The sequence below is a fragment of the Tiliqua scincoides genome, chromosome 2 (genome assembly GCF_035046505.1).
Source record: "Tiliqua scincoides isolate rTilSci1 chromosome 2, rTilSci1.hap2, whole genome shotgun sequence".
Classification (NCBI taxonomy): Eukaryota; Metazoa; Chordata; class Lepidosauria; order Squamata; family Scincidae; genus Tiliqua; species Tiliqua scincoides.
The window spans coordinates 261334358-261357770 of record NC_089822.1 but is presented as its reverse complement, the minus strand read 5'-3'; the positions used below and the strand labels follow the sequence as shown (position 1 = coordinate 261357770).

At 49.3% G+C, this 23413-nt stretch overlaps 2 protein-coding genes across 4 annotated transcripts; both read right to left on the bottom strand.

The window, feature by feature from the left end:
- Window positions 1–4865: 4865 nt before the first annotated feature.
- On the bottom strand, window positions 4866–11286 carry LOC136640386 (zinc finger protein 397-like). 3 transcript variants are annotated; one of them, XM_066615474.1, is made up of 6 exons: window positions 11228–11286; window positions 9648–10546; window positions 8846–8987; window positions 8503–8600; window positions 7542–7665; window positions 4866–6193 (listed from the first exon to the last, which is right to left on the bottom strand). In XM_066615474.1, the coding sequence occupies exons 2-6, from the start codon at window positions 10344–10346 to the stop codon at window positions 5199–5201; spliced, it is 2058 nt and encodes a 685-aa protein (XP_066471571.1). In that variant the 5' UTR covers window positions 10347–10546; window positions 11228–11286; the 3' UTR covers window positions 4866–5198. The 3 variants fall into 3 exon arrangements, with proteins under 3 accessions (XP_066471571.1, XP_066471572.1, XP_066471573.1); XM_066615475.1 differs by lacking the exon at window positions 11228–11286 and adding an exon at window positions 11071–11205; XM_066615476.1 differs by lacking the exon at window positions 11228–11286 and adding an exon at window positions 10799–10858.
- A 2616-nt stretch (window positions 11287–13902) lies between these two features.
- Window positions 13903–22305, bottom strand: LOC136640398 (zinc finger protein 397-like). Its single transcript, XM_066615506.1, has 6 exons — window positions 22219–22305; window positions 19391–20291; window positions 18345–18489; window positions 17897–17994; window positions 16335–16455; window positions 13903–14817 (listed from the first exon to the last, which is right to left on the bottom strand). The coding sequence occupies exons 2-6, from the start codon at window positions 20096–20098 to the stop codon at window positions 13967–13969; spliced, it is 1923 nt and encodes a 640-aa protein (XP_066471603.1). The 5' UTR covers window positions 20099–20291; window positions 22219–22305; the 3' UTR covers window positions 13903–13966.
- Window positions 22306–23413: the final 1108 nt, after the last annotated feature.

Here is a 23413-nt window from a genome sequence, read left to right as displayed (position 1 = left end):
ACCTTGGTCAGGAGGGGCCATTCGGGCAGCGGTATCTGCCCGAGGTCTTCTACTGTGAAGACAGATGCAAAGAACTCATTTAATTTCTCTGCCATCTCTAAGTCTCCTTTTATCTCCCCTTTCCCTCCCTCACCATCCACAGGGCCAACCGCTTCTCTGGTGGGTTTCCTGCTTCCAACATATTTGAAGAAGCTTTTACTATTCCCCTTAATGTTGCTGGCCATGTGTTCCTCATAGTCTCTCTTGGCCTCCCATATCACCTTCTTACATTTCTTTGGCCACTGTTTATGTTCCTTTTTATTCTCTTCATTAGGGCAAGACTTCCATTTATGGAAAGAAGCTTCCTTGCCCTTTACGGCCTCTAACTTGGCTCATTAGCCATGTGGGCACCCTCCTGAACTTAGTCGAGCCCTTCTTCTTTGCAGTATACACTTCTGCTGGACTTCTATTACTGTTGTTTTTAACAACTTCCATGCAACCGGTTTCTCTTTCATGACCAGAGCACGAATTGACAGGACAGGATTTTAGGATGGGCAAAAGTGAGCATGAACTCCCCCCACCCCCGTTAGGACTCCTGGAATAACTCACAACATATTTCATAACTGAGGGAGGGTCACAGGGGTCACAGCATACAGTTGCCTCACTCCTGCCCCCCTCATCCACAGCTGAGCCACTTGAGCTAGGCCACCCACAGAAGCAGCTGGCCTAGCTCCGAGTGCACTGAGAAAGACTATGGGGGCAGGCAGGCAGCAGAAATGAGCAGTGGTGTTATGATGCCACTGCAATTACTTCCGGGTTGGAGGGGATGGTGGGCCAACTGGCATGCCCCAGGGCGGCACGCTGAACAGCTGCACCCTGATAACAGGTCTTGTCCATTAAGACAAAGGCTAAGTAAGTAGTTCATAGGACAGATTCAATGCCGGACAGAACCCCAATGTGGAAGCAGCCCGTTGACAAAGGAAATATAGATGTCCTTGGCTGATTCATAAGTGTCCACAGATCAATCCCTCTCTAACCGTGCTTCTTACAGACAGGAAATTTGACAATATTCATGGTTATTGACAGCACAACTTTCCGTCTGAGAGAGGCTGAGGGAGAAAGCCTTATGACAACCCTGCAGTGTAGCCCACTGAAGATGGAGGGGGCAAGGGGAGGTCTGAGAGCAAGCTATTTGGGACCTGTCTGTGATATTTTTCCTTACCTTTGGGTAGGCCTCCTGGTAGCCTCGCTGTCCAAGGAGAGAAAGGGGGCACAGCAAGCTAAAAAAATAGGGTGAGCAAGCTGTCCACTGAGACTGACCCCTTCCCACCTGCTTCCCACTTCAGAACCCACCCCTCCCCCTCCCAACACCTTCTGCCAATTTGCCAACAGTGCCAGGCCCTCCCAGAGCTGCTGGCCTGCTCACCACACTTCTGGCCAGCGATGGCTTCTTGGTTTTTGGGGTGCCAGAAAGGGCTTTGTGGTGTCAGAGCAGGAGCTCTGGCAGTGTGAGGCCCAGGTGTGTTGGCAACCTTCAGTCTCGAAAGACTATGGTATCGCGCTCTGAATGGTGATTCTGGAACAGCATCTAGTGTGGCTGAAAAGGCCGATTCGGGAGTGACAATCCCTTCCACACTGGGAGCAAGTGCAGTCTGTCCCTGGTCTGTCTCCCTGGCTATGGGCCTTCCTTCTTTGCCTCTTTGCCTCAGACTGTTGGCCAAATGTCTCTTCAAACTGGGAAAGGCCATGCTGCATAGCCTGCCTCCAAGCAGGCCGCTCAGAGGCCAGGGTTTCCCACCTGTTGAGGTCCACTCCTAAGGCCTTCAGATCCCTCTTGCAGATGTCCTTGTATCGCAGCTGCGGTCTACCTGTAGGGCGCTTTCCTTGCACAAGTTCTCCATAGAGAAGATCCTTTGGGATCCAGCCATCATCCATTCTCACGACATGGCTGAGCCAACGCAGGTGTCTCTGTTTCAGCAGTGCATACATGAGCCAATAGTTATGAAATTTTGTCTGAGCCAATAGGCTCACTTGCTGAGTACCTTGTAGCAAGCCCTTGAGAGCTGGAGCACCAAATGGAAAACTGCTGCAGGAGAGAAGGCTGCAGTACCACTGGAGGAAAGGTAGAGGCTGCTGTGTGCAGAGCCACTGAGGCTATAAAAGGAGCTGCACCAGCACAGAGCTCAGAGATCACCAGGGAAGAGCTGCTGTGAGGAGCTTTGGAGAGTGAGTTCTACAGAGGAAGAGAGACCTCCAGGGAAGAGAAGCTGTGAGGAGTGAGCTGAGAGACACCAAGTTACAGAAAGGAGCTGAGGAGAGAGCTGCAGGAAGGAGCCCCTGGGAGAGCCTCTGAGAACCAGAGAAGGGAGCAACCACCCAGCCTTTGCCTGGCTTGTCTCAAGCTTGCCTGCCTGCCTGCCTGCCTGCCTCAGAGAATTTGAAATGAGGTCATTATGATTTGTTTGGTTCAGGTTCCATTCCTCATAATAAAAAGCCTTAAAAGTTAGCTTGGTGTCATTGGTCTTTTTTGATCCTGCATAACAGTGGTTAGAACAAAGTTCTGAAATTGTGCCTTGGCCATTCAGCATTCACACTGAAATTCAGTCAGACTCAGTGGCTTGTTCTTTGGCATGTCTAATACTGCCGTAGCCCAATCCTATTTCTGGTGGCTCTGCCTGGTGCAGCAGTGCCAAAATGGCTACCACTGCATCCAGCGGCACTGCCAAGACAGCTGGAGGTCTTGGGAACTTTTGTCACCTTCCCCTGGGGAAAGCCCCAGGCGTTGCAATGGGGTTTCTCAAATCTGCATTGGATATTTTGCCGGCGCAGACTTGAGAGCCTCCATGTTGGGCTTTACAGCCCAACATATAGAATACAGTGAAGAAGGGCTCTGCCGGTCCCACCCCCTCCCCGGTTAGTTCCTCTCCATGCCTCGCTCCACCTACTCCCTGCCTCCCCCTTGCCCCCAAAAACTCATTGCTGGTTGGTGCTGCAGGAGCACCAGCCTGCCCTCCATGTGGTGCTGAGGCCCAGGGGCAATTGGTGCTGACCCAGTGACAGCGGCCCCTCCCCAGGTGCTGTGGATGTGCTGTACACCACATTTGCAACACCCATTGCCGGTGCTAGAGCTCAGTAAGCAGGAAAATTTTTAACAGTCCTAGGCTGCAGTCCTAAAAAGGGGATTCCTAAGGGGGAATCCTAAAGGGATAAAAATCCTTTAAAAGGGGATTGGACAAGTTTCTGGAGGAAAAATCCATTACAGTTTACAAGCCATGATGTGTATGCGCAACCTCCTGATTTTAGAAATGGGTTATGTCAGAATGCCAGATGCAAGGGAGGGCACCAGGATGAGGTCCCTTGTTATCTGGTGTGCTCCCTGGGGCATTTGGTGGGGCTGCTGTGAGATACAGGAAGCTGGACTAGATGGGCCTATGGCCTGATCCAGCAGGGCAGTTCTTATGTTCCTACCCACACTTATCCAGGATTGACTATCATTGTTAAAAGCATATACAGAGTAGCTTGTTAAAAATACTGATCTGTAACATTTCCCCAAATGCAGTCTAATGTATTAAAAATAAAATACTGAAATGAATGGGGACCCACCTGAAATTGGCTCACTACCCACCTAGTGGGTCCCGACTCAAAGTTTGAGAAACACTGGCTTAAGCAATTTCTCAAACTCCACTTGTGCTTTTCTTAACAACACTAATGCAGTTTCCTGATATGTTTGTTTTTAAGTATTTTTCATGTATTAAGAACACAAACAGACAGAATACTATCAGTAAAGGCTACAGGGCTTATTATTTAGTCGGTAGGATTATGCCTCACATAACTGGCTGACCAAAATTGTTCCCACAGTTGAGACACTTACAGCCCGATTGCTTTCCACAGTGGAACATGCTTCCTGGCCAATGTAAACAATGCAGAGACAATGCAGATGCCCTGTGCATGAAGGCAGAGTAAAGAAAGCCAACCAATGGATGTGAGTTGGAAGGGTAGGCTGAATGGGGCGGGGAGAGTGAAACAGGGAGGAGAGGTATATTGGAGGCAGAAGGGGGTGAGATCCAGTGGGGGTGAGTTGTGACAGATTCTCTGCTATACTCTTCTCTGCCAGCCCCCTTTGCTTACTCCAACTTGCACATCTAAAGATCTGGCCAATGACCAAGGAGTCCTATTATTGGTCGATGGGCTTATGGACACTTTCCCCTCCCAAGTCACCTAATCACCCTACCACCACCATCACAGCATCCAGCACAGCCCGTTTTAGTGAGGCTGCATGCGATGGTAAACCATAGGATCGGGCTGCTAGAGCAGTCTCACCTCCAGGAGTTCCGTGAAATTTCATAACCCTCTCTCCCCAAGAGACATTTTTCCCACTTTGGGACACTTCCTTGGGTGGATTATCAGATTTCCTGTTTGTGCTAATCTGCAGACGAAGCTTTTCCCAGGTACGGAGAACATTCATGTGGTTCTTCGTGCCTGGGAAAAGCCTCATGAAGGTTTTGCATGAAGGTTCTCATGTTTTGAAGGTTGTCAAAGACATTTCTCACCCTCAGCACATTCCTATTATCTCCCTTCAACATGTGCTCCTTGAAATCCCTTCTGTGCCACCCTATTCCCCATGTTCATGACATAAAGAATGGCATGAGGCTCTTTCTTCCATACGTCATGCCATCAGTCTGGCACCTTAATCCTCCCTGCTGAGAATTCTCTCTACTGACTAAATTCTCTGCAAAAGGCAGAGGGAAGAACTTTCACCATGGTTTCTGCATTGCTCTTCTTCTGCCTCCTTGCTGGATTTTCTCCTGCTCTAGCTGATTCAAGCTGACTTGTAAACTTGTATGCATTCAACAAGACAAGCTAATGAGCACATCTTGGTTATCCAAATCATTTATTCCACAGATGTTAGTTACAGGGTGAGACAAGGAGCTCTGGGTAGCCCTAAGGACTTTGCCTATCCCAAGTCAAGCGACCGAACAGTGACTGCCATTTGTCAGCCAATAAATACATACCAATAGTTACACAGGAGTGAGGTCATCAAAGTTCAAGCTCCTTCCCTGTAACTCTACTTAAATGACTGCAGTATAAGCCAAAGAAGTTGTTAAAAACAAGGCAGAATAAACTAATGAAACCACTGTTTTGAGAAAATGTGGGACCTTCAGTCTACTGGCAACCCATGTAGGACATAATCTGGTGGATATTCAGTGTTCATTTCTCATTTAAGTTTTTCCCACACATAGGACACTCTTAAGATTTCTCACAGTATGAGTTTTCTGATGGGATAATAGGTGTGATCGCCGAAAGAAGCCTCTTCCACAGTCGAGGCATTTGTGAGCTTTCACTCCATAATGAATCTTCTGATGTCTTAATAAATTTGATCTCTCAGAGAAGCTTTTTCCACACTTGGGGCACTGGTGGGGTTTCTCCCCAGTATGAATGTTCTGATGTCTTAATAAACCTGATTTACGTGAAAAGTTTTTCCCACACTTGGGGCATTGGTGGGAATTCTCCCCAGTATGAATGTTCTGATGTCTAAATAATTCTGATCTCTTCGAGAAGCTTTTTTCCCAGTCAGGGCATTTGTGAGGTTTCTCTCTAGTATGAATGTTCTGATGCCTTAATAAACTTGATCTCTGAGAGAATTTTTTCCCACAATCAGGGCATTTGTGGGGTTTCTTTCCTGTGTGGATCATCTGATGGCTTAACAAACGTGATCTCCAAGAGAAGCTTTTTCCACAGTCGGGACACTTGTGAGGTTTCTCTCCAGTATGAATCTTCTGATGTCTTAACAGATTTGATCTCCGAGAGAAGCTTTTTCCACACTCAGGACACCGGTGTGGTTTCTTTCCTGTGTGGATCACCTGATGGGTTAACAAATGTGATCTCTGATAGTAGCTTTTTCCACATTTAGGGCATTTGTGTGGTTTCTCTCCAGTATGGTGCTTCTGATGGTTTAACAAATGTGATCTCCAAGCAAAATGTTTTCCACACTCAGAACACTGGTGTGGTTTCTTTCTTGTATTTACCACCTGATGTCTTAATAAATTTGATCTCTGAGAGAAGCTCATTCTTGGCTCTCGCAACTCCTTGGTTCTTGCAACTTCCAAATCCGAGTCCTGATCTGGGAGTCTCTGAATTTGCACAGGATCTGGGAGGAACGTCTCTTCCTTTTTCACTGGATGGGGGACCAGGCCATGTTGGGGGCTTGAAGATCCTGACAGAGAGAAACAGTCAAGAATTTATTTCTCCTACATTTCAATACAAAAAGCGTTCATAGATCCTTACCTTCATATTTGACATTCTTTCTTCTTCTTCAGGGTAAATCTATTAGATGTAAATTTTAAAAAATGGTACAGTTGATGGATTGACTTCATATATACACTAACACATATATACACTATCGTGAATGAGAACTGATAGATTAAAGGCCCAATCCTATCCAACATTCCAGTGCTAAATCAGCCATTCCAATGTGAAGAGGGCAGTCATGAAGGCCTCCTGATGTTTAAGAGAACATTTGTTCCCTGACCTCAGAGCTGCATCTCAGCCGGGAAGTTGGATAGGTTTGGGTCCCAAGTCAATTTCTCCTGAGAAAACCTTAGGAAACCAGCTTCTCACCAATTCTTCTTCCCCTAAATACAGGTTGAGCCTACTTATGTATCTGCGCAGATCTGTAACAGCAGATCTGGCTAAATGCGCACGGCTCTGGTCACCTTCGGAGGGGTTAGGGACTGAAAACCACAGATTTGCTTATCCACCGTTTTCCATGGGGAAGGGGTCAGAGAACAGATCCCCCGCTGATACTGATGATATATGATTTCATCATTTCTTTCACCTGCTTTATAGTGTCATGGGTGCCTTGCACCAATTCAAACCCTCATCTCATACTTCTTAACACAATTGGCAATCAATGTATCTTAAAACCATTACAGCAGTGGTTCCCAAACTGTGTGCACAGCGCAGCAAGGCAATGTGGCAAACTCACAGGGGCACTGCGGGATGTTCCAGGCAACGGCTTCTTTAAGGCTCTCCAGGGTTCCACTATTTTGGCTGAGCCAAGATTGCGTGAGATCTTGAGAGAGAGCTGGAGGCCATCTTGTCCTACTGTGGCGCAGCACCATCGTGACAGGAAGCCATGAAAGAAGGCCAGGGTAAGCAGGGTATGTTTAGGAACCCCTGCACTACAGAAAGGAGCAACAGCTGGCATGCTTAACAATTTTGAAAGAAAAAGAGGCAGACAGTGTGTGTGAAAGGTGAAGGGGAGAGAAAGAAAAGAGGAAGGACCAGCAGAAAGGAGGGTGCAGCGCAGCTACCTAGAAAAAGAAGGAAGTGCCAAAGCCTATGAATCCCCTTGACTGCAGCCCATCCTTCCACATTTCCATTCACTTTTTTCAATATTTTGGTCACAAGTACAATAAAATACATATTTTTGTCATTGTTCATGTGTTAAGCACATTTGTTTTAGTGTTTGGAGGGAGATCTATGTACACATCTCCAATTGCAAAAGTGAGATGTGCCATTTTTTACAGGATTTACTGGAGCTGAGCAAAGCAGGTCCTTACCCAGCGAATTCACATTTTCACAGTCCTCCTGCAGAACTTTCCAGAAAATGGTCTGTTGGCTTGACTGCATCGGTGTCTGCTCAACAATGTGGGAAGGCGCATCTGTCTTCCTCGGGTTCATTGCCTGCAGAACATAGAAAACATCCCAGCCCCCGCTTCAAATTGTGTTACTTAAGGAATGGAATTAATTCACAAAGATGAGATCATGCACTTTTAACACTATAATCCAGAAGACTTCAGGTAGACTCTGCTTTCATAAATGGATATCAGCAAACTCTAATGAATTAAACAAGGTATGAAAGGAAAGGTGAGTTAGCTATTGCATGTGTAGGTATTTGTGTGTTGGAGATTTTGTGTGTTGTAAGTTATGGACAAAGCAAATAAAATTTACTCTTAATGTCAATATTAAGGAAAATGTATACAAGATGATTTATAGATTTGCTTGGCTTGATTTGCTTGGCTTGTGGGTTTGCTAACCATGAAGGAGTATATAGGAACCCAGTGACACAGTTGACTGTAACTGCTGCAGAAGTCAGTTTTGATGTACACAGGACACTTTCCATTCTAGTGTGAGCCTAAATACAATGATACTAATCTCCTGCAATGATTATTTATATCTGAAAGATTTCTGAGAGACTTAGGAGTATGTTTGGTTTTCTGTATTACTGTATCTAGCTGCCAACACCAGGTAGACCTGAGCTCTGCATTGGGAAGACTAGTAGACCTGGGCTCCAAAGACTATTCTGGCTGTTGCCACTTTCCCCCTGCCTGTTTTGCCCACATTCTACCCACCCCCATTGCCACCCCCCACTCTGTTTTACCCTATCCCTCTTTGGGAAGGGACTGAAAAGAAACTTTGTACCGCCTGATAAAATTCCTCTCAGAGGCCCTCTCTCCAGCAGTAGAACATTGGCTGCCTCCTGTTTTGTGTGTGTCTGGTCCCAGTCCTACACAAACCAACCTGGTCCATTTGGACGCCAAGAGCCTTGATCAGCTCAGCTTCAGTCATGTCCTGATCTTCTGGGGTAAGCAATGAAGGTGGATGTGTGTTACCAATGCCTGTAAGGGTCAGAAGGGACATTTTATGGAGATGGGCACATGGACTCTGTCATCAAGCCACCCCTGTTAAAATTCCCTCTTCCCGACCACAATCACCGTGGGATGAGCAGACAGGCTACATTTGGGCAGAAATCTCCCCAACTCCCTCCTCCACATGGTTAATAAAGCTACAGGATAGTTTTACTCCCTTTGCATTTTGTGACTGTGATCGTGGTAGCACTTAAGGTCACACGCTGAATCCTTACCTGGCAAGGTGACTTCCTCTTTGACGTTCTGCTTGGTGTCTCTGAATATCTCTGCGTGCTCTTTGGAGATCTCCCCCTGCACCATGTCCAAGCATTCCTCCGTTGCATAAAGGGGACTCCCGGTCCACTCCTGCAAGGGCTCCTAAAGCAGTGTAAGGAATCTGAATCAGAGAGTTGGAAAAAGAGACAAATTCTGCTTCATTAAATCCCATTCCATTTGGTGCCTAATTCCAGAAGTGAGTCCTGAGAAATAAAACTCTGTGCAATTAAATCTGAAATGGCAAGATTCAATGCTCTCTAACTGCAGACTTCTGGGGGAAAGCTTCACCTGTGCATTTTCTGACCTTTGTGTTGAAAGACACAGCCAAAATTGCATGTTTTGTATCTAATGCAAGCAATACATTTAAATGTGTTCAATCCAGATGAAATAATTGTAATAGTACAAAGATGGCTATTCTGAGTCGCTGCATCCCATGTAGAGTCTCCTTCAAGATGCCTGAGCAGCATTTATCCGTTTTACTTGGAATGAGTTTCAATGGACTGAGTATTGTCGGTTCAATTTTGGGCTTCGCTACCTCCAATTCCTTCATTCCATAAGAACATAAGAACATAAGAACAGCCCCACTGGATCAGGCCATAGGCCCATCTAGTCCAGTTTCCTGTATCTCACAGCGGCCCACCAAATGCCCCAGGGAGCACACCAGATAACAAGAGAATTCCAGTTTTACAGAAGACTGGCAGGTGGTCTTCTCACTCCACATTCCTCCAACAACATTCCTCCAACACACTCCACATTCCTCACCTGTCTTGCTCCTGCCTCGGCCTCTCTCTGGATCACCAGGAAATTCTCCAGCAAGGCCACAGCCTGGGCACAGCTGTTTGGCCCCCCTGCTTGGATCCAGCTCTGGACATCCACCGGCAGGCTGGACAGAAACTGCTCTAGGACCAGCAGCTCCAGGATCTGCTCCTTTGTGTGCCTTTCTGGCTTCAGCCATTGGCAGCAAAGCTCCTGGACTTGGATGTACATCCTTCGTGGGTCTTCCAGCTCCGAGCAGCAGAACTGCCGGAAGTGCTGGCGTTGCCTCTCCCTTCTCAGGGCATCACCTCTCAAGATGGAGGCCTTCACTTTCCCATAGTCCTCCTTGTCTCTGGTTTCCAGGAGGCTAAAGGCCTCTTGGGCTTGTCCACAAAGTGCAGGAAGTAGCCGAGCCACCCACTCTTCTCTGGGCCACTGACAGGCTGCAGCCACCTGCTCAAAGGAGGCCAGAAAGGCCTTGGCATCATCCCAGGGTGTGGCTTCTGACAGCTGGGGGTTCCCCCATGCAGGGTGAGGAGCCTGCAGGGTCTGGAGGAACTGCTGCCACTGGGTTTCCCAACACTGCTGCATTCCTCTGCCTGGCTCCACTTGGCCATCTTGCGGCTCCATCACAGATTCAGGCTGATCTCTGCCTGGGGCTCTTCCTGAACACTGTTCTGGACCTTTACATGTTTGCTCATTCATGGCTTTGCTCCTGGCTCCAGTCCTGCAAAATGGAGACTTTGGGATGGCCTTCTGTGCTGGAGATGTCCATTTAGGTAAACACCTTTGCTCTCAAACCCCAGATCTTCCTAGAAAGACTGAGGAGGGGATGATCCCATTTCTGCCTCCTGTCACTCTTATTTCACTCCCAAAAGGGATGGTTCAGGCTTGATGAGTTTTACCTGGTGACAAAAGACATGCAAAAGTCAGAGGCTGCCAGCAATCCAAGGCTTTTCCCTGGAGGTATCCCTGAGCTGAAAGGGGGGTTTCCTCCTGAGCTAAAGAGACACACAGAGTGGAACATTTGAAACACAAGGAACACAAAGGGGAGAAATGTGTGTGTATTTAGGAGAGGTACCTCAATGGAAACTTGGGGGGGGGGCAACAAGTTAGTGTTTCAGATCCCTATTTTGCCATGCTGAAAAACTGCAGACCTGTTGAATTTCTGCCTCCCAGGAAAGGGCACATGAGTCAGGCCAGACAAGAAGGTGCCACCTGGTTGGGGAAAGTGGATTCTCAGTCAGACATCAATTCCTTTGCAGCTGAGAACTGGGCTCAGTAGAGCTGAGAACTCTCAGTAGAGCTGAGAACTGGGAACTGGAGAAACCTTCACTGTTTCTTTTCTGCCTGGCCTCCACTGCCTTCTTGGAGGTGGGGGCCACATATCCCCCCCCCCATCTTTTGCAAGGCTGTGCATCACACAGACCTTCCACGCGACCCCTTCAGCCCCGATCCGGCTGCGCTGAGCCTCCTGCGGGGTCCCCGCCTGCAGCCTCCCACCGCCCGCGCGGGGAGCCCAGAGCCAGGCGGGGCTGAGCTGCGGGTCGCTCTCCCGGCCTGCACCCTTCGCTTGCGGGACTCACCCAGCAGCCCTCCAGAACCGGAGGGGAAGCTCCAGGCAGCTGCCACAGGCCCTTCTGTCCCCACCTCCGAGCCCTCCCCTTCCTGCTGTCTCCCGTGCCTCGCCTCTGCGCCAGATTCCCACGGTTAACCCTTTCACGTCCCTCCAGCAGCCCTCAGCATCCCTCTCCTTCCAGCATTGCCCAACTCCTGGAGAAGGGTGTAGGGACTTTGGGGGTCCTCCCTCCCTGCAACCCTCCTGCCTCTCCTGCAGCGGGGCCGGGCTGATCTCCATCATCCTGCCCCCTAAGAAGTCCTCCCTTGCTGGGGCTCCTTCCTCTTCCTCTGTGGTTGTTTCAAAGCACTGTGTTGTGTGAGTGTGGCCAGGCTGTCCTTGCAGAGAAGGGCAGGATCTCAATATGTTCACAGGCTACATAATTCCAGGCTCTGCAGAGGTTCCATATCCTCCCTACTTTGCAGGGAGGGAGACAAGACACTTGCCTAGGTGATTTAATTTAAGGTCACCTGTCCTCAGTCCTGCTCTGAAAAGCAACCCTGGATAGGAAAATAGGCTCCCCTTTTAGGGATCACTTTTCCCCATTAGCAAAGACAGAATTTCAGAATGGGCATCAGCATGAACTCCCTCCCCTCCAGCTGGGATCCAGGAATAACTCAACACTTAACAGGTCTTGCCATTAAAGCAAAGGCTAAGTTACTCCATTGCAATGCAGGATATGGCTTCTGTAAGGGTAAGACTTAGGACACTCATGAATCTCACCAAAGTCGCCTGAGAAAATTCCAGTCGGGAAAAAGGATCCTTGGGGCATACAATTTTTCATGTCTTCCACTGTGAAAACTGCCCATTTACACCTACGTTCTTTTTCCTGTGCTTCAGCCAGTTCCTAAATCCACAAGAGGTCTGGCTCTCTTATTCCCTGACTTTGGAGTTTTTTCAGGAGCTTTTGGTGAAGGACTGCGTCCTTTTGCAAAACACCTTTTGCATGTCCAGATAAATAAGATGGGTTCATCCACATCCACATGCCTGTTGACTTCTTGATCTTTCAAACAACACAGTCCATACTGGCAACCTTCAGTCTCGAAAGACTATGGTATCACGCTCTGAAAGGTGGTTCTGGCACAGTGTCTAGTGTGGCTGAAAAGGCCAATCCGGGAGTGACAATCCCTTCCACACCGGGAGCAAGTGCAGTCTGTCCCTGGTCTGTCTCCCTGGCTATGAGCCTTCCTTCTTTGCCTCTTAGCCTCAGACTGTTGGCAAAGTGTCTCTTCAAACTGGGAAAGGCCATGCTGCACAGCCTGCCTCCAAGCGGGCCACTCAGAGGCCAGGGTTTCCCACTTGTTGAGGTCCATCCCTAAGGCCTTCAGATCCCTCTTGCAGATGTCCTTGTATCGCAGCTGTGGTCTACCTGTAGGGCGCTTTCCTTGCACGAGTTCTCCATAGAGGAGATCCTTTGGGATCCGGCCATCATCCATTCTCACGACATGACCGAGCCAACGCAGGCGTCTCTGTTTCAGCAGTGAATACATGCTAGGGATTCCAGCACGTTCCAGGACTGTGTTGTTTGGAACTTTGTCCTGCCAGGTGATGCCGAGGATGCGTCGGAGGCAGCGCATGTGGAAAGCGCTCAGTTTTCTCTCCTGTTGTGAGCGAAGAGTCCATGACTCGCTGCAGTACAGAAGTGTACTCAGGACGCAAGCTCTGTAGACCTGGATCTTGGTATGTTCCTCGATACCTCGATCTTTCTCTCGATACCGAGCTAAACAAGCGCATCGGTAAAGCAGCTACCACGTTTTCCAGACTCACAAAGAGAGTCTGGTCCAACAAGAAGCTGACAGAACATACCAAGATCCAGGTCTAACACAGTCCATAATCTCTAGGAAATCATAGCAGGACATTGGTTGACAAAATTTATTTTTTTTAAAGGAGAAACTATTTCATACACATTTCAGCAGAACACTGGAGAAACAGTAAGAATGTTCCAAAGTTCAATTCTTGGATGGGCAAAGTGACTCCACTATGAAAATCCTGTCCTCTACCTGCCAGCATTTATATGGCTACTCTCCACTTTTATGTGCAATAAGTCTAGACTGAGCACAAAATTTTTTTCCATACTCCTAGCCAATGGTGTAGCTAGTGAAAGTGTAGCCCAATGCTGAGGGCAAACTGATGCCCTGGAAGTGACATCACAACCAGTGGCATAGCTAAGGCATCTACTACCTGGGGTCAAAGAAGATTTTGAAGCCATCCCACTCCATGATGAAATCAAATTTAATTTATCCAGTAAATAAATAAATAAAATGTTTTCTGGTTAATTGGCCACAACTTTTGATAGAATACATATATTCCAACACAGTTTGTTTCACTGCATTCAGTATTAAATTACCTTTCCAATGATATATAGAGGGTATTATTCATGGTATGTATGTATTCATGGTGTTCACAATTTTGGCCACAAGTGTCTGTTGCCCAGTGCAACTGGCAACCTCTGCACCTCTTAGCTATGCCACTGCTCCTAGCATATATAGAATTTCTCGTCTGAATGATTCCTCTGATAGATCCTAAGCACTCCAACTGAAGCTCTTTCCACCTTCTTGGCATGTATAAGACTTTTCTACCATGTGAGTTCTTTGATGTTATGTAAGGAAGCACTTTCCACACTCTTGGCATGTATAGGGCTTCTCCCCATGTGTATTTTCTGATGTATCCTAAAATCACCACTCAGAATGAACCTCTTCCCATAATCCTAGCATATAAAAGGTTTTCCCCGTCTGTGTGTTCTCTGATGAGATGTAAGGTTGCTGCTGGAAATGAAGCTCTTTCCACACTCCTGGCACGTATAGGGTTTCTCCCCTGAATGAGTTCTCTGGTGCATCATAAGCTTGCTGCTGGAAATGAAGCTCTTTCCGCATTCCTGGCATGAATAAAGTTTCTCACCTGAGTGAGTTCTCTGGTGGATTATAAGGTAGCTGCTGGAAATGAAGCTCTTTCCACACTCTTGGCATCTGTAGGGTTTCTCCCCTGTGTGGGTTCTCTTATGCATACGAAGGTAACCAGTTCGAGTGAAGCTCTTGCCACACTCCTGGCATGTATAAGGTTTCTCACCTGTGTGTGTTCTGTGATGGCTTTTAAGCTTGCTGCTCGTGGTGAATCCCTTTCCACACTCCTGGCATGTGTAGGGTTTCTCCCCTGAATGAGTTCTCTGGTGGATTTTAAGGTCACCATTCGTAGTGAATCTCTTTCCACACTCCTGGCACATATATGGTTTCTCTCCTGAATGAGTTCTCTGGTGAGTCGTAAGGTGACCACTCTGACTAAAGCTCTTTCCACACTCCTGGCATGTGTAGGGGTTCTCCCCTGTGTGAACTCTCTGGTGGATTGTAAGTTTACTACTCTCACGGAAGCTCTTTCCACACTCCTGGCAGGTATAGGGTTTCTCCCCTGTGTGAGTTCTCTTATGCTTCTTAAGGACTTCACCTCGACTGAAGCTCTTTCCACACTTGTGGCATGTATAGGGTTTCTTCCCTGAGTGGGGTCTTTGCTGGGAAGAATGAGCCAGCTGCCTCTTTCTTCCAATCTGGTTCCAAACCGACGCTGCTGAAAGAAAGAGCGAAATGCAATAAGAAGCCAATAGCAGAAAGTCCAGCTAGCTGGGGATGTCATAATAAAACATTTTTGTTTGCAATCAGAACTGGGGCCCAGAAAAGCCACATCAACCTGTACCTGCAAGTGGCTTCATTAATATATGTTTCTTTGGAGGGAGGGAGGGAGGGAGGGAGGGAGGGAGGGAGGGAAGGAAGGAAAGAAAGAAAGAAAGAAAGAAAGAAAGAAAGAAAGAAAGAAAGAAAGAAAGAAAGAAAGAAAGAAAGAAAGAAAGGTCACAACTGGAGAGCAAGATTAAGAAAAATGAAAAGAATAAAGAAGAATGCATCTAGTGAAGAACAAGGCTTTCAGATTTAAGGAAGCTATGAAGCAATCTACTAACAAGTCTGATGTTTTCTAGAAAGGATCACATCGAATGAAAGAGCCAGAGTTGTGAACTGTAGTCTGGATACATCTGGGATTCCAGGAGCAAACAAGCAGACTGATCCCATGCTGCCCTAGCCCCAGCGCTATGACCAAGCACTGGCACTGAGTGCTGCAAGCAAGCCGTAAGGTGCTTTTGCCCCACCCAGCAAGTAAGCATGGAGGCATGCACTGCCCCGTCAATGCCAGAGTTGGAGCCCCAGCTGCTGGTGGAGACAAGGTAAGCACTAAGAAGCATGGGGAAAGTGTGAAAGAGGTGTTCCTGGTGGGGAGGAAGGTGTATGGAGAGCAGAATGGAGGTGGGACTGGCAGAGACTCACCCGCTGAATCCTACACTGCCTTCCAGGCTCAAAAGCAATTTTTCTGGCACAGCTCCAAGAAGCCTTATTGAAAAGGCAGGTGCTTTAATTCAGGGTGAGGGAACAAATGTCCCGTTACTCTGAGGAGACCTCCAGCCTGTTCAACTCCGGCACAGGAAGCAGCAGTAGTGGTTTGGTGCCACTGTTCCTGTGCTGGATAATTAAGTAGAGGGAAGAACTTTGAGCATGATTTGTTCACTGCTCTTCTTCTGCCTCCTTGCTGCTGAGTTTCCTCCCAATTTTGAAAAAGAAAGAGGCAGATGGGTGTGTGTGAGGGGTGAAGGGCAGAGAAGAAAGGAGACGGCATCAGCAGAAAGGAGGTTTGCAGCACAAATGGTTGGCAACTTTCAGTCTCGAAAGACTATGGTATAAGCCTACAGCACCTGGTATTCCCAGGCGATCTCCCATCCAAGTACTAACCAGGCCTGACCCTGCTTAGCTTCAGAGATCAGGCATGTGCAGCATAGCTCCTTAGAAAAAGAAGGATGTGCTGAAGCCTATGAATTCCCTTAGCTGCAGCCCATCCAGCCACATTTCCATTCACTTCTTGATCGTTTTTTCCACATTTTGATCACATGTATGATTAAAAATATATTTCAGTTATTCTTTGCGTGTTAAGCACATTTATGTACTGTTTGGAGCAGGATCTATGTAGATATCTCCAATTATAACAGTGGGATGTGCAATTTTTTACAGGATTTACTGGAACTGAGCAGAGCAGGTCCTTACCCAGGGAATCCACATTTTCATCCTCCTCCTGCAGAACTGTCCAGAACATGGTCTGGCTTGACTGAATCGGTGTCAGCTCAACTACGTGGAAAGGCGCATCTGTCTTCCTCGGGTTCATCATCTGCAGGGCACAGGAATACATCCCAGCCCCCACATTAAATTGTGTTGCACAAGGCATGGCGTTAATTCACAGACATGAGATCATGCCCTTTCAACTCCATAATCCAGAACACAAGATAGACTCTGCTTTCATCAATGGATAAGAACATAAGAACAGCCCCACTGGATCAGGCCATAGGCCCACCTAGTCCAGCTTCCTGTATCTCTCAGCGGCCCACCAAATGCCCCAGGGAGCACACCTGATAACAAGAGACCTGCATCCTGGTGCCCTCCCTTGCATCTGGCATTCTGACATAGCCCATTTCTAAATCCAGGAGGTTGCACATACGCATCAGATATCAGCATACTCCACTGAATTAAGCAAGGCATGCAAGAATAGATGAGCTAACCATTGTGTGTGCATGTGTTTGGCATGCCCTGGCACACGGATCACTTCTCTGGGTGAAATGGCCCCTGGTCAGATGTCTGACTGTAACCTCTGGCTACAACTGTACATACAATGGGAAACCCAATGCTTTTTACCGACTCAATTTGCCATGTTGGCAGCCCAACCATGTACATGCAGCTTAGCACCTTGGATCAGGACCCTGTCCACATGGCTACATCATTTAGAGGCAGCCCCCCTAGAGTCACATACGGCTGTGCAGAGGAAATATATGCAGGGGAAACCTTTACTTTTACCTTTGCCCATGGAATCCACCCATGGGTAAGTGGGTCCCAGGTGCCTTCATGATGCCTTACACCACAGTTCACTGCCTCAAGTGTCCCCCTATTCCTGCCTTCCATGCACTGCTGAAGTCCTGCCACTGCCTGCTGTAGGAATTTGCTCTCCAGTGGCCAGTCGTGGACTCTGGTTTTGAAGCAAAGACTGTGTTTGTTCTTTTCCATAAGGATATCCTAGAAAAACAGTCGCCCTCTAGTATCTTACTGAAAGTTCAGAATGGTACTCTGTGCATTATATGGTGCCTTAAATGTCAACACGTGTGCATTCACACCTGTCCATGTGTTCACCACAAACAAGATCCAATTGACCGTGACAGACGTAACATCCAGCAAAGCAAAGAATGGCAACACCAGCAGCTCTGAAATCTTAACAGGCACCTCCCTAAAGTGAGAAAGGCTTACCAGGGGCAGATTCCAGAAAATTGGAGCTCTTCCCTGCCAAAGAACCTCCTAGCCCCTGAGGACATGTGGCAAATGCTGTCCCTTCATCCCTGGTCATGAGCAAGATTCTGCTCCCCCCACTCCCTTGACTGAAAAGAGGATACAGAGCAGAAGAGGCCCTGGAGGCAGTGGAGGAAAGTGGACAGATGGAACTGGGTTCCATTCACCACTCTCTTACCTGAGGCGAACTCCTCAGTTGGCCCCATGATGGACCAGCCCTGCTTACCTCCACCAAAAGAACATTGGCTGCCATCTGCCCTGGCCCTTCACAAACCAACCTGGTCCACTTGGACACCAGGAGCCTTGCTCAGCTCATCTTCAGTCTTGCCCTGACCTTCTGGGGGAAGCACCGAAGCTGGATGTGCGATTCCAAGGCCTGTGAGGGACAGAAGGGACATTTTACGGGGAAGGAGGTCTAGTCCACCTGTTCTTCTTTAGACTGCCAGCCAGAGGCAAAACAGGGCAGAATCCGGTTCCTTGAACAGCTGTGTACAAGACAGGGACTCTGTCATCTCAGAGGCAAGGAAAGCCACCCCTGCTAAAATTCCACCTGCCCCAACACTCTTAGAGATCCCTAGACCTGGCAAATTGGGGGGGGGGGTGAGCAGAAGGGTTACACTTGGACAGAAACCTCCCCAATTCCCTCCTCTGCATGGCTAATAAAGTTACAGGACTGTTCCCTTCCCTTTACGTTTCGTGACCCTGCTCGTGGCAGCACTTAGTTACCTGGCAAAGAGGGCTCCTCCTCCTCGATGTTCTGCTTGGGTTCTCTGAACATCTCCGCATGTTCTCTGGAGATCTCCCCCTGCACAATGTCCAAGGGTTCCTCCTTTGCATCAAGGAGGTTCACAGGGCACTCCTGCAATGGCTCCTGAGGCAGTAAAAAGAATCTTACTCTGAGTCAGAGTAAGAACAAGAGATACATCCTGTTCGCTTACATCCTACTCCCTTGGCATTTAATTCCAGAAACGGTTTCTGAGAAATAAAGCTCTGTGCAGCTTTCTAGGCTGGGCAACTGACATAGCTGAGAGGACAGCATAAGGTGGCCAAGTGTTCTCCCCATCACCACCTCTGGGCTGGGAAGTCTGTCACGGTTGGTTCAATGCTCTCTAACTATGACCAGGGAAAAGCTTCGCCTATCAATTTTCTACCCTTTGTGCTGGTATCACCTGGCAGGACAAAGTTCCAAACAACACAGTCCTGGAACGTGCTGGAATCCCTAGCATGTATTCACTGCTGAAACAGAGACGCCTGCGTTGGCTCGGTCATGTCGTGAGAATGGATGATGGCCGGATCCCAAAGAATCTCCTCTATGGAGAACTCGTGCAAGGAAAGTGCCCTACAGGTAGACCACAGCTGCGATACAAGGACATCTGCAAGAGGGATCTGAAGGCCTTAGGGATGGACCTCAACAAGTGGGAAACCCTGGCCTCTGAGCGGCCCGCTTGGAGGCAGGCTGTGCAGCATGGCCTTTCCCAGTTTGAAGAGACACTTTGCCAACAGTCTGAGGCTAAGAGGCAAAGAAGGAAGGCTCATAGCCAGGGAGACAGACCAGGGACAGACTGCACTTGCTCCCAGTGTGGAAGGGATTGTCACTCCCGGATTGGCCTTTTCAACCACACTAGACGCTGTGCCAGAACCACCTTTCAGAGCGCGATACCAGAGTCTTTCGAGACTGAAGGTTGCCAATACAATACAATACAATGTTCCAACAACCTACCCCACATTCTGTGTCTGGTTAAAAATCTGGGAATTAAATACTAAGGCCTCACCTGTCCTGCCCCTGCCTCAGCCTCTCTCCGACTCAACAGGAAATCTTCCAGCAGGGCCACAGCCTGGGCACAGCTTTCCGGCCCTCTTGCCCGAATCCAGCACTGGACGTCCACCGGCAGGCTGGCCAGGAACTGCTCCAGGACCAGCAGCTCCAGGATCTGCTCCTTCGTGTGCCTCTCGGGCTTCAGCCACTGGCAGCAAAGCTCCTGAACTTGGCTGTACATCCTTTGCGGGTCTCCCAGCTCTAGGCAGCAGAACTGCCGGAAATGCTGCCGCTGCTTCTCCCTTCTTAGGGTTTCACCTCTTAAGATGGCAGCCTTCACTTTCCCATAATCCTCTTTATCTCTGTCTGCCAGGAGGCTAAAGGCCTCTTGGGCTTGTCCACTCAGTGCAGGCAGGAGCCGAGCCACCCACTCTCCTCTGGGCCACCGACAGGCTGCAGCCACTTGCTCAAAGGAGACTAGAAAGGTCTTGGCATCATCCCAGGGTGCAGTCTCCAACAGTTGGGGGTTCCCCCATGTAGGGTGAGGAGCCTGCAGGGTCTGGAGGAACTGCTGCCATTGGGTTTCCCAACGCTGTTGCATTTCCCTTCCTGGCTCCACTTGGCCCTCTTGTGGCTCCATCACAGATTCAGGCTGATCTCTGCCTATGACTTCTCCTGTCACTCCTGTTCCTTCTGCAAGATCTCCACCTGTTTGCTCCTTCATGGCTTTGCTCCTGGCTCCACTCCTACAAATGGAGCCCTAGGGATGGCCTTCCAGGGTCTTTGATTTAGGCAAACACCTGTGCCCTTAAACACTTGATCTTCCTAGATGGGCTGAGGAGATGATTCAATTTCTTTCTGCTTGCCTGCTCTTATTGCACTCCAAAAAGGGATGGCTCAAGGTTGATGAGTTCTACCTGGTGTCAAAAGAGATGCAAATGTCAGAGGCTGCCAGCAATCCAAGACCTTTCTCTGGAGGAATTCCTGAGCTGAAAGGGAAGTTTCTTCCTGAGCTACATACACAGCTGAACACAAAGGGGGAAAAAGATGCACATATTTGGGACAGACACTTCAATGGAATCTTTATGTTGGGGGGGGGAACAAATGTTTCAGATCAGTGTTTTACCATGCTGGGGGTGAAGACCTGTTGAATTTCTGCCTGTCAGGAAAGGGCACAAGAGTCACGCCAGAAAAGAAGGTGGCAACCTGGTTGGGGAAAGTGGATTCTCAGTCTGAACTAAACTCCTGCTCTTGGATACATTCAGGACAACCTGGCACTGCAAAAACCTGCATCAATTTTCCACCTGGCCTACCATTGCTTTCTCTGAGGTGGGTAGGTGAGCCCTACCATGATTTTTAAGATACTATATCCAATAATTCATATTTTTTTCACTCCTGTTCAGGAGCAATCAGGCCAGTGCAAAGACCTCTGGGAGGAATATTATCAGAAGGTACAGAGTTTGTTTTGGGCACTCTCCCAAGCAAGAGAAGAGGGGTGAAACAGAGGGGGGGGGAGTGGGGCAATGGGGATTGGCAGAACAGGGGCAGGGTGGGAGCAAAACAGGGACGGGGTGGTGGCAACAGCCAGAAAAGTCTTTGAAGCCAAGGTCTATGGGGCTTCCTTGTGCAGAGACCAGGGATGTGTACCCACCAGGAACATGTAGCGGGTGGGGAGACAGGTGAGGCAGTGCCTCCCCACTGGAGTCCTTCAAAAAGCACCGCTGTCCTTTGAGGTGCCCAAGCACCCAAGACCCATGCGTGGTGGGGAGGCCCTGCCTCCCTCCCTACTGCACATCCCTGTTACCCACCCATGTGGCATCAGCAGCAGCTAGACATGGAAAACCAAACACATGCCTCAGTCTCTCCAAAATCTTGCAGCTATAGAACAGGGGTGTCCAAAGTTTTTGGCAGAAGGGCCACATCATCTCTCTGACACTGTGTCGGGGGCCCCGGGGGGGAAAAATAATTAATTTACATTTAAAATTTGAATAAATTTACATACATTTACATAAATGAATATATTAAAGATGAACTTATATGAATGAATGAAGGTCTTGCAATAGCTCAAGGCCTAAAAAAGGCCTTGCACAAAGCAAGACCGGCCTTTCCTTTGCTGCCGCTACTGCATCACAGATGTGAAACAACAAGCAGTGGAGGGAACCCTCATCCCACAGCTCACGTGAGAGGTCAAGCAGTCACCCTCACACTGAGAGCAGTTGCATCGGGCCAGTGTGGGCTCCAACAAATCTCCGGAGGGCCAGAGGCTCATTGGAGACTGGGGGCTCCCTAAGGGCCGCAATGAGAGACTTCGAGGACCACAAGTGGCCCCAGGGCCGGGGTTTGGGCACCCCTGCTATAGAAAATCACTGCAGGAAATGAGCATCATCATCATATTAAGGCTGGCACTAGAAGGGAAAGTGTCTTTGGGGTATTGTGTATTACTTCTGCCGATGAGTCCCTGGGCTCTCGGGCACCCCTGCGTGGCCAGTGGATGCACAAGCCAAAGAGCTACTGTAGCAGGCCACTTTCCTCCCAGATGTGACATTGTGTCCAGGAGTGTCAAGCAGGTTAGTGGCAGCCCCCCCAGCAGCATCCCACGTGGGAGGGAGGCTGGCTGAGATCGGAAAATCCGACCCCAGGAAATGTCTGCCCCCCTTTAACCCTGGATCCGTGTACCGCCCCCCCGTATTCCCCATGTACCCCCCCCCCCGGCCCTGGGTGCAGAGCCTCCTGCAGGATCCCAGCCTGCAGCCTCCCACCATCCGCACTGCCAGCCCAGAGAAATGTGGGGGCTGAGCTGCGGGTCGCTCTCCCGGGCTGCACCCTCCGCTCTGCGGAACTCACCCAGCAGCCCTCCCGCCTCGCAGGGGGAACCCCAGGCAGCTGCGGCACGACCCTCCGTCCCCTTCCCCAGCACGGGAACCAGCGATCCCTCCTCTTCCTGCGCCTCCCTCCCCTTTCCTTCCCCACCCGGGGCAGGGAGAGGCGTCCCCACCAGCATCCCCGCCCCTGCGCCGCCCCTCCCTTAACCCTTCCGCACCTGCCCTCCCCCAGCAGCCCTCCCTCCAGCCTTGTCCTTCCCGGACCCCTCGGAGGAGGATGCGGAGACTTGGGAGTCCTCTCTCCCCGCAGCCCCCCTGCAGCTGGGTTGGGCTGATCCCCATCATCCTGGCCCCGAGAAGTCCTCCCTTGCGGGGCTCCTTCTCCTCTGCTCTGCTGCTCTGCTGCTGTGCTCTGCTGCTCCTGCTTGTCTCCAGCAGGTCTCGTGTGAACGTGGCCAGGCTGTCCCCTGATCCCTTGCACGAAGGGCAGCATCTCAGTCATTCCAGTTCTGCTGAGGGTCCAGATCCCCCTTCTTTGCAGGGAGGGAGACCAGACTCCCGCCCAGGAGATCTATTGCAAGGCCACCTGGCTTCAGTTCTGTTCTGAAGGTTCAGCCTAGCCCTAGACCATCTCAGTGGTCTAAAAGGGGGGATGCTCCCTTGGGCACCAGGGTCTCCTGATAGGCCAGTGGGCAAGGCTCTTCCCACCCCATGCTGAGCTGTGCCTCCCCATGCAATGCCCATGAATTTTAGTGGATCCATTTGGAAATTCCATTTCCCTGCCCAGATGTTTTGACCTCACCCAGGCTCCTGCCCAATTTTAAGTTTCTCTGTTGTCATTGAGAGGGAAGGTGTTTGGCTCTGGCATCGTCACAGATGCATTGTGTATGGGAACAACTTCCATCTTGACATCTTGGGCCACCTGAACCTGCCCACCTGACCTCTGACCTGGAGCACCCAATGGACAGGCACATACTCTGTTCAGCAGGTGGCCTGGCCAGGGGCTTTCCTTTCTCCTGGACAAGAGATGCACAATTCAGTTTTTGTCCTGGGTGCTCCTATGTTTAATTAGTATAACCTTCTGACCAAATCTCTTTCCACTGTGGAGACGCAGTCCAAACCTATGGTTGCTTTCCACGGTGGAATTCCATGGTGGAACTCCCTGAATGCCTTCCCGATCATCAGAAATGTCACAGAGATGATGCAGAAGCCCCAGG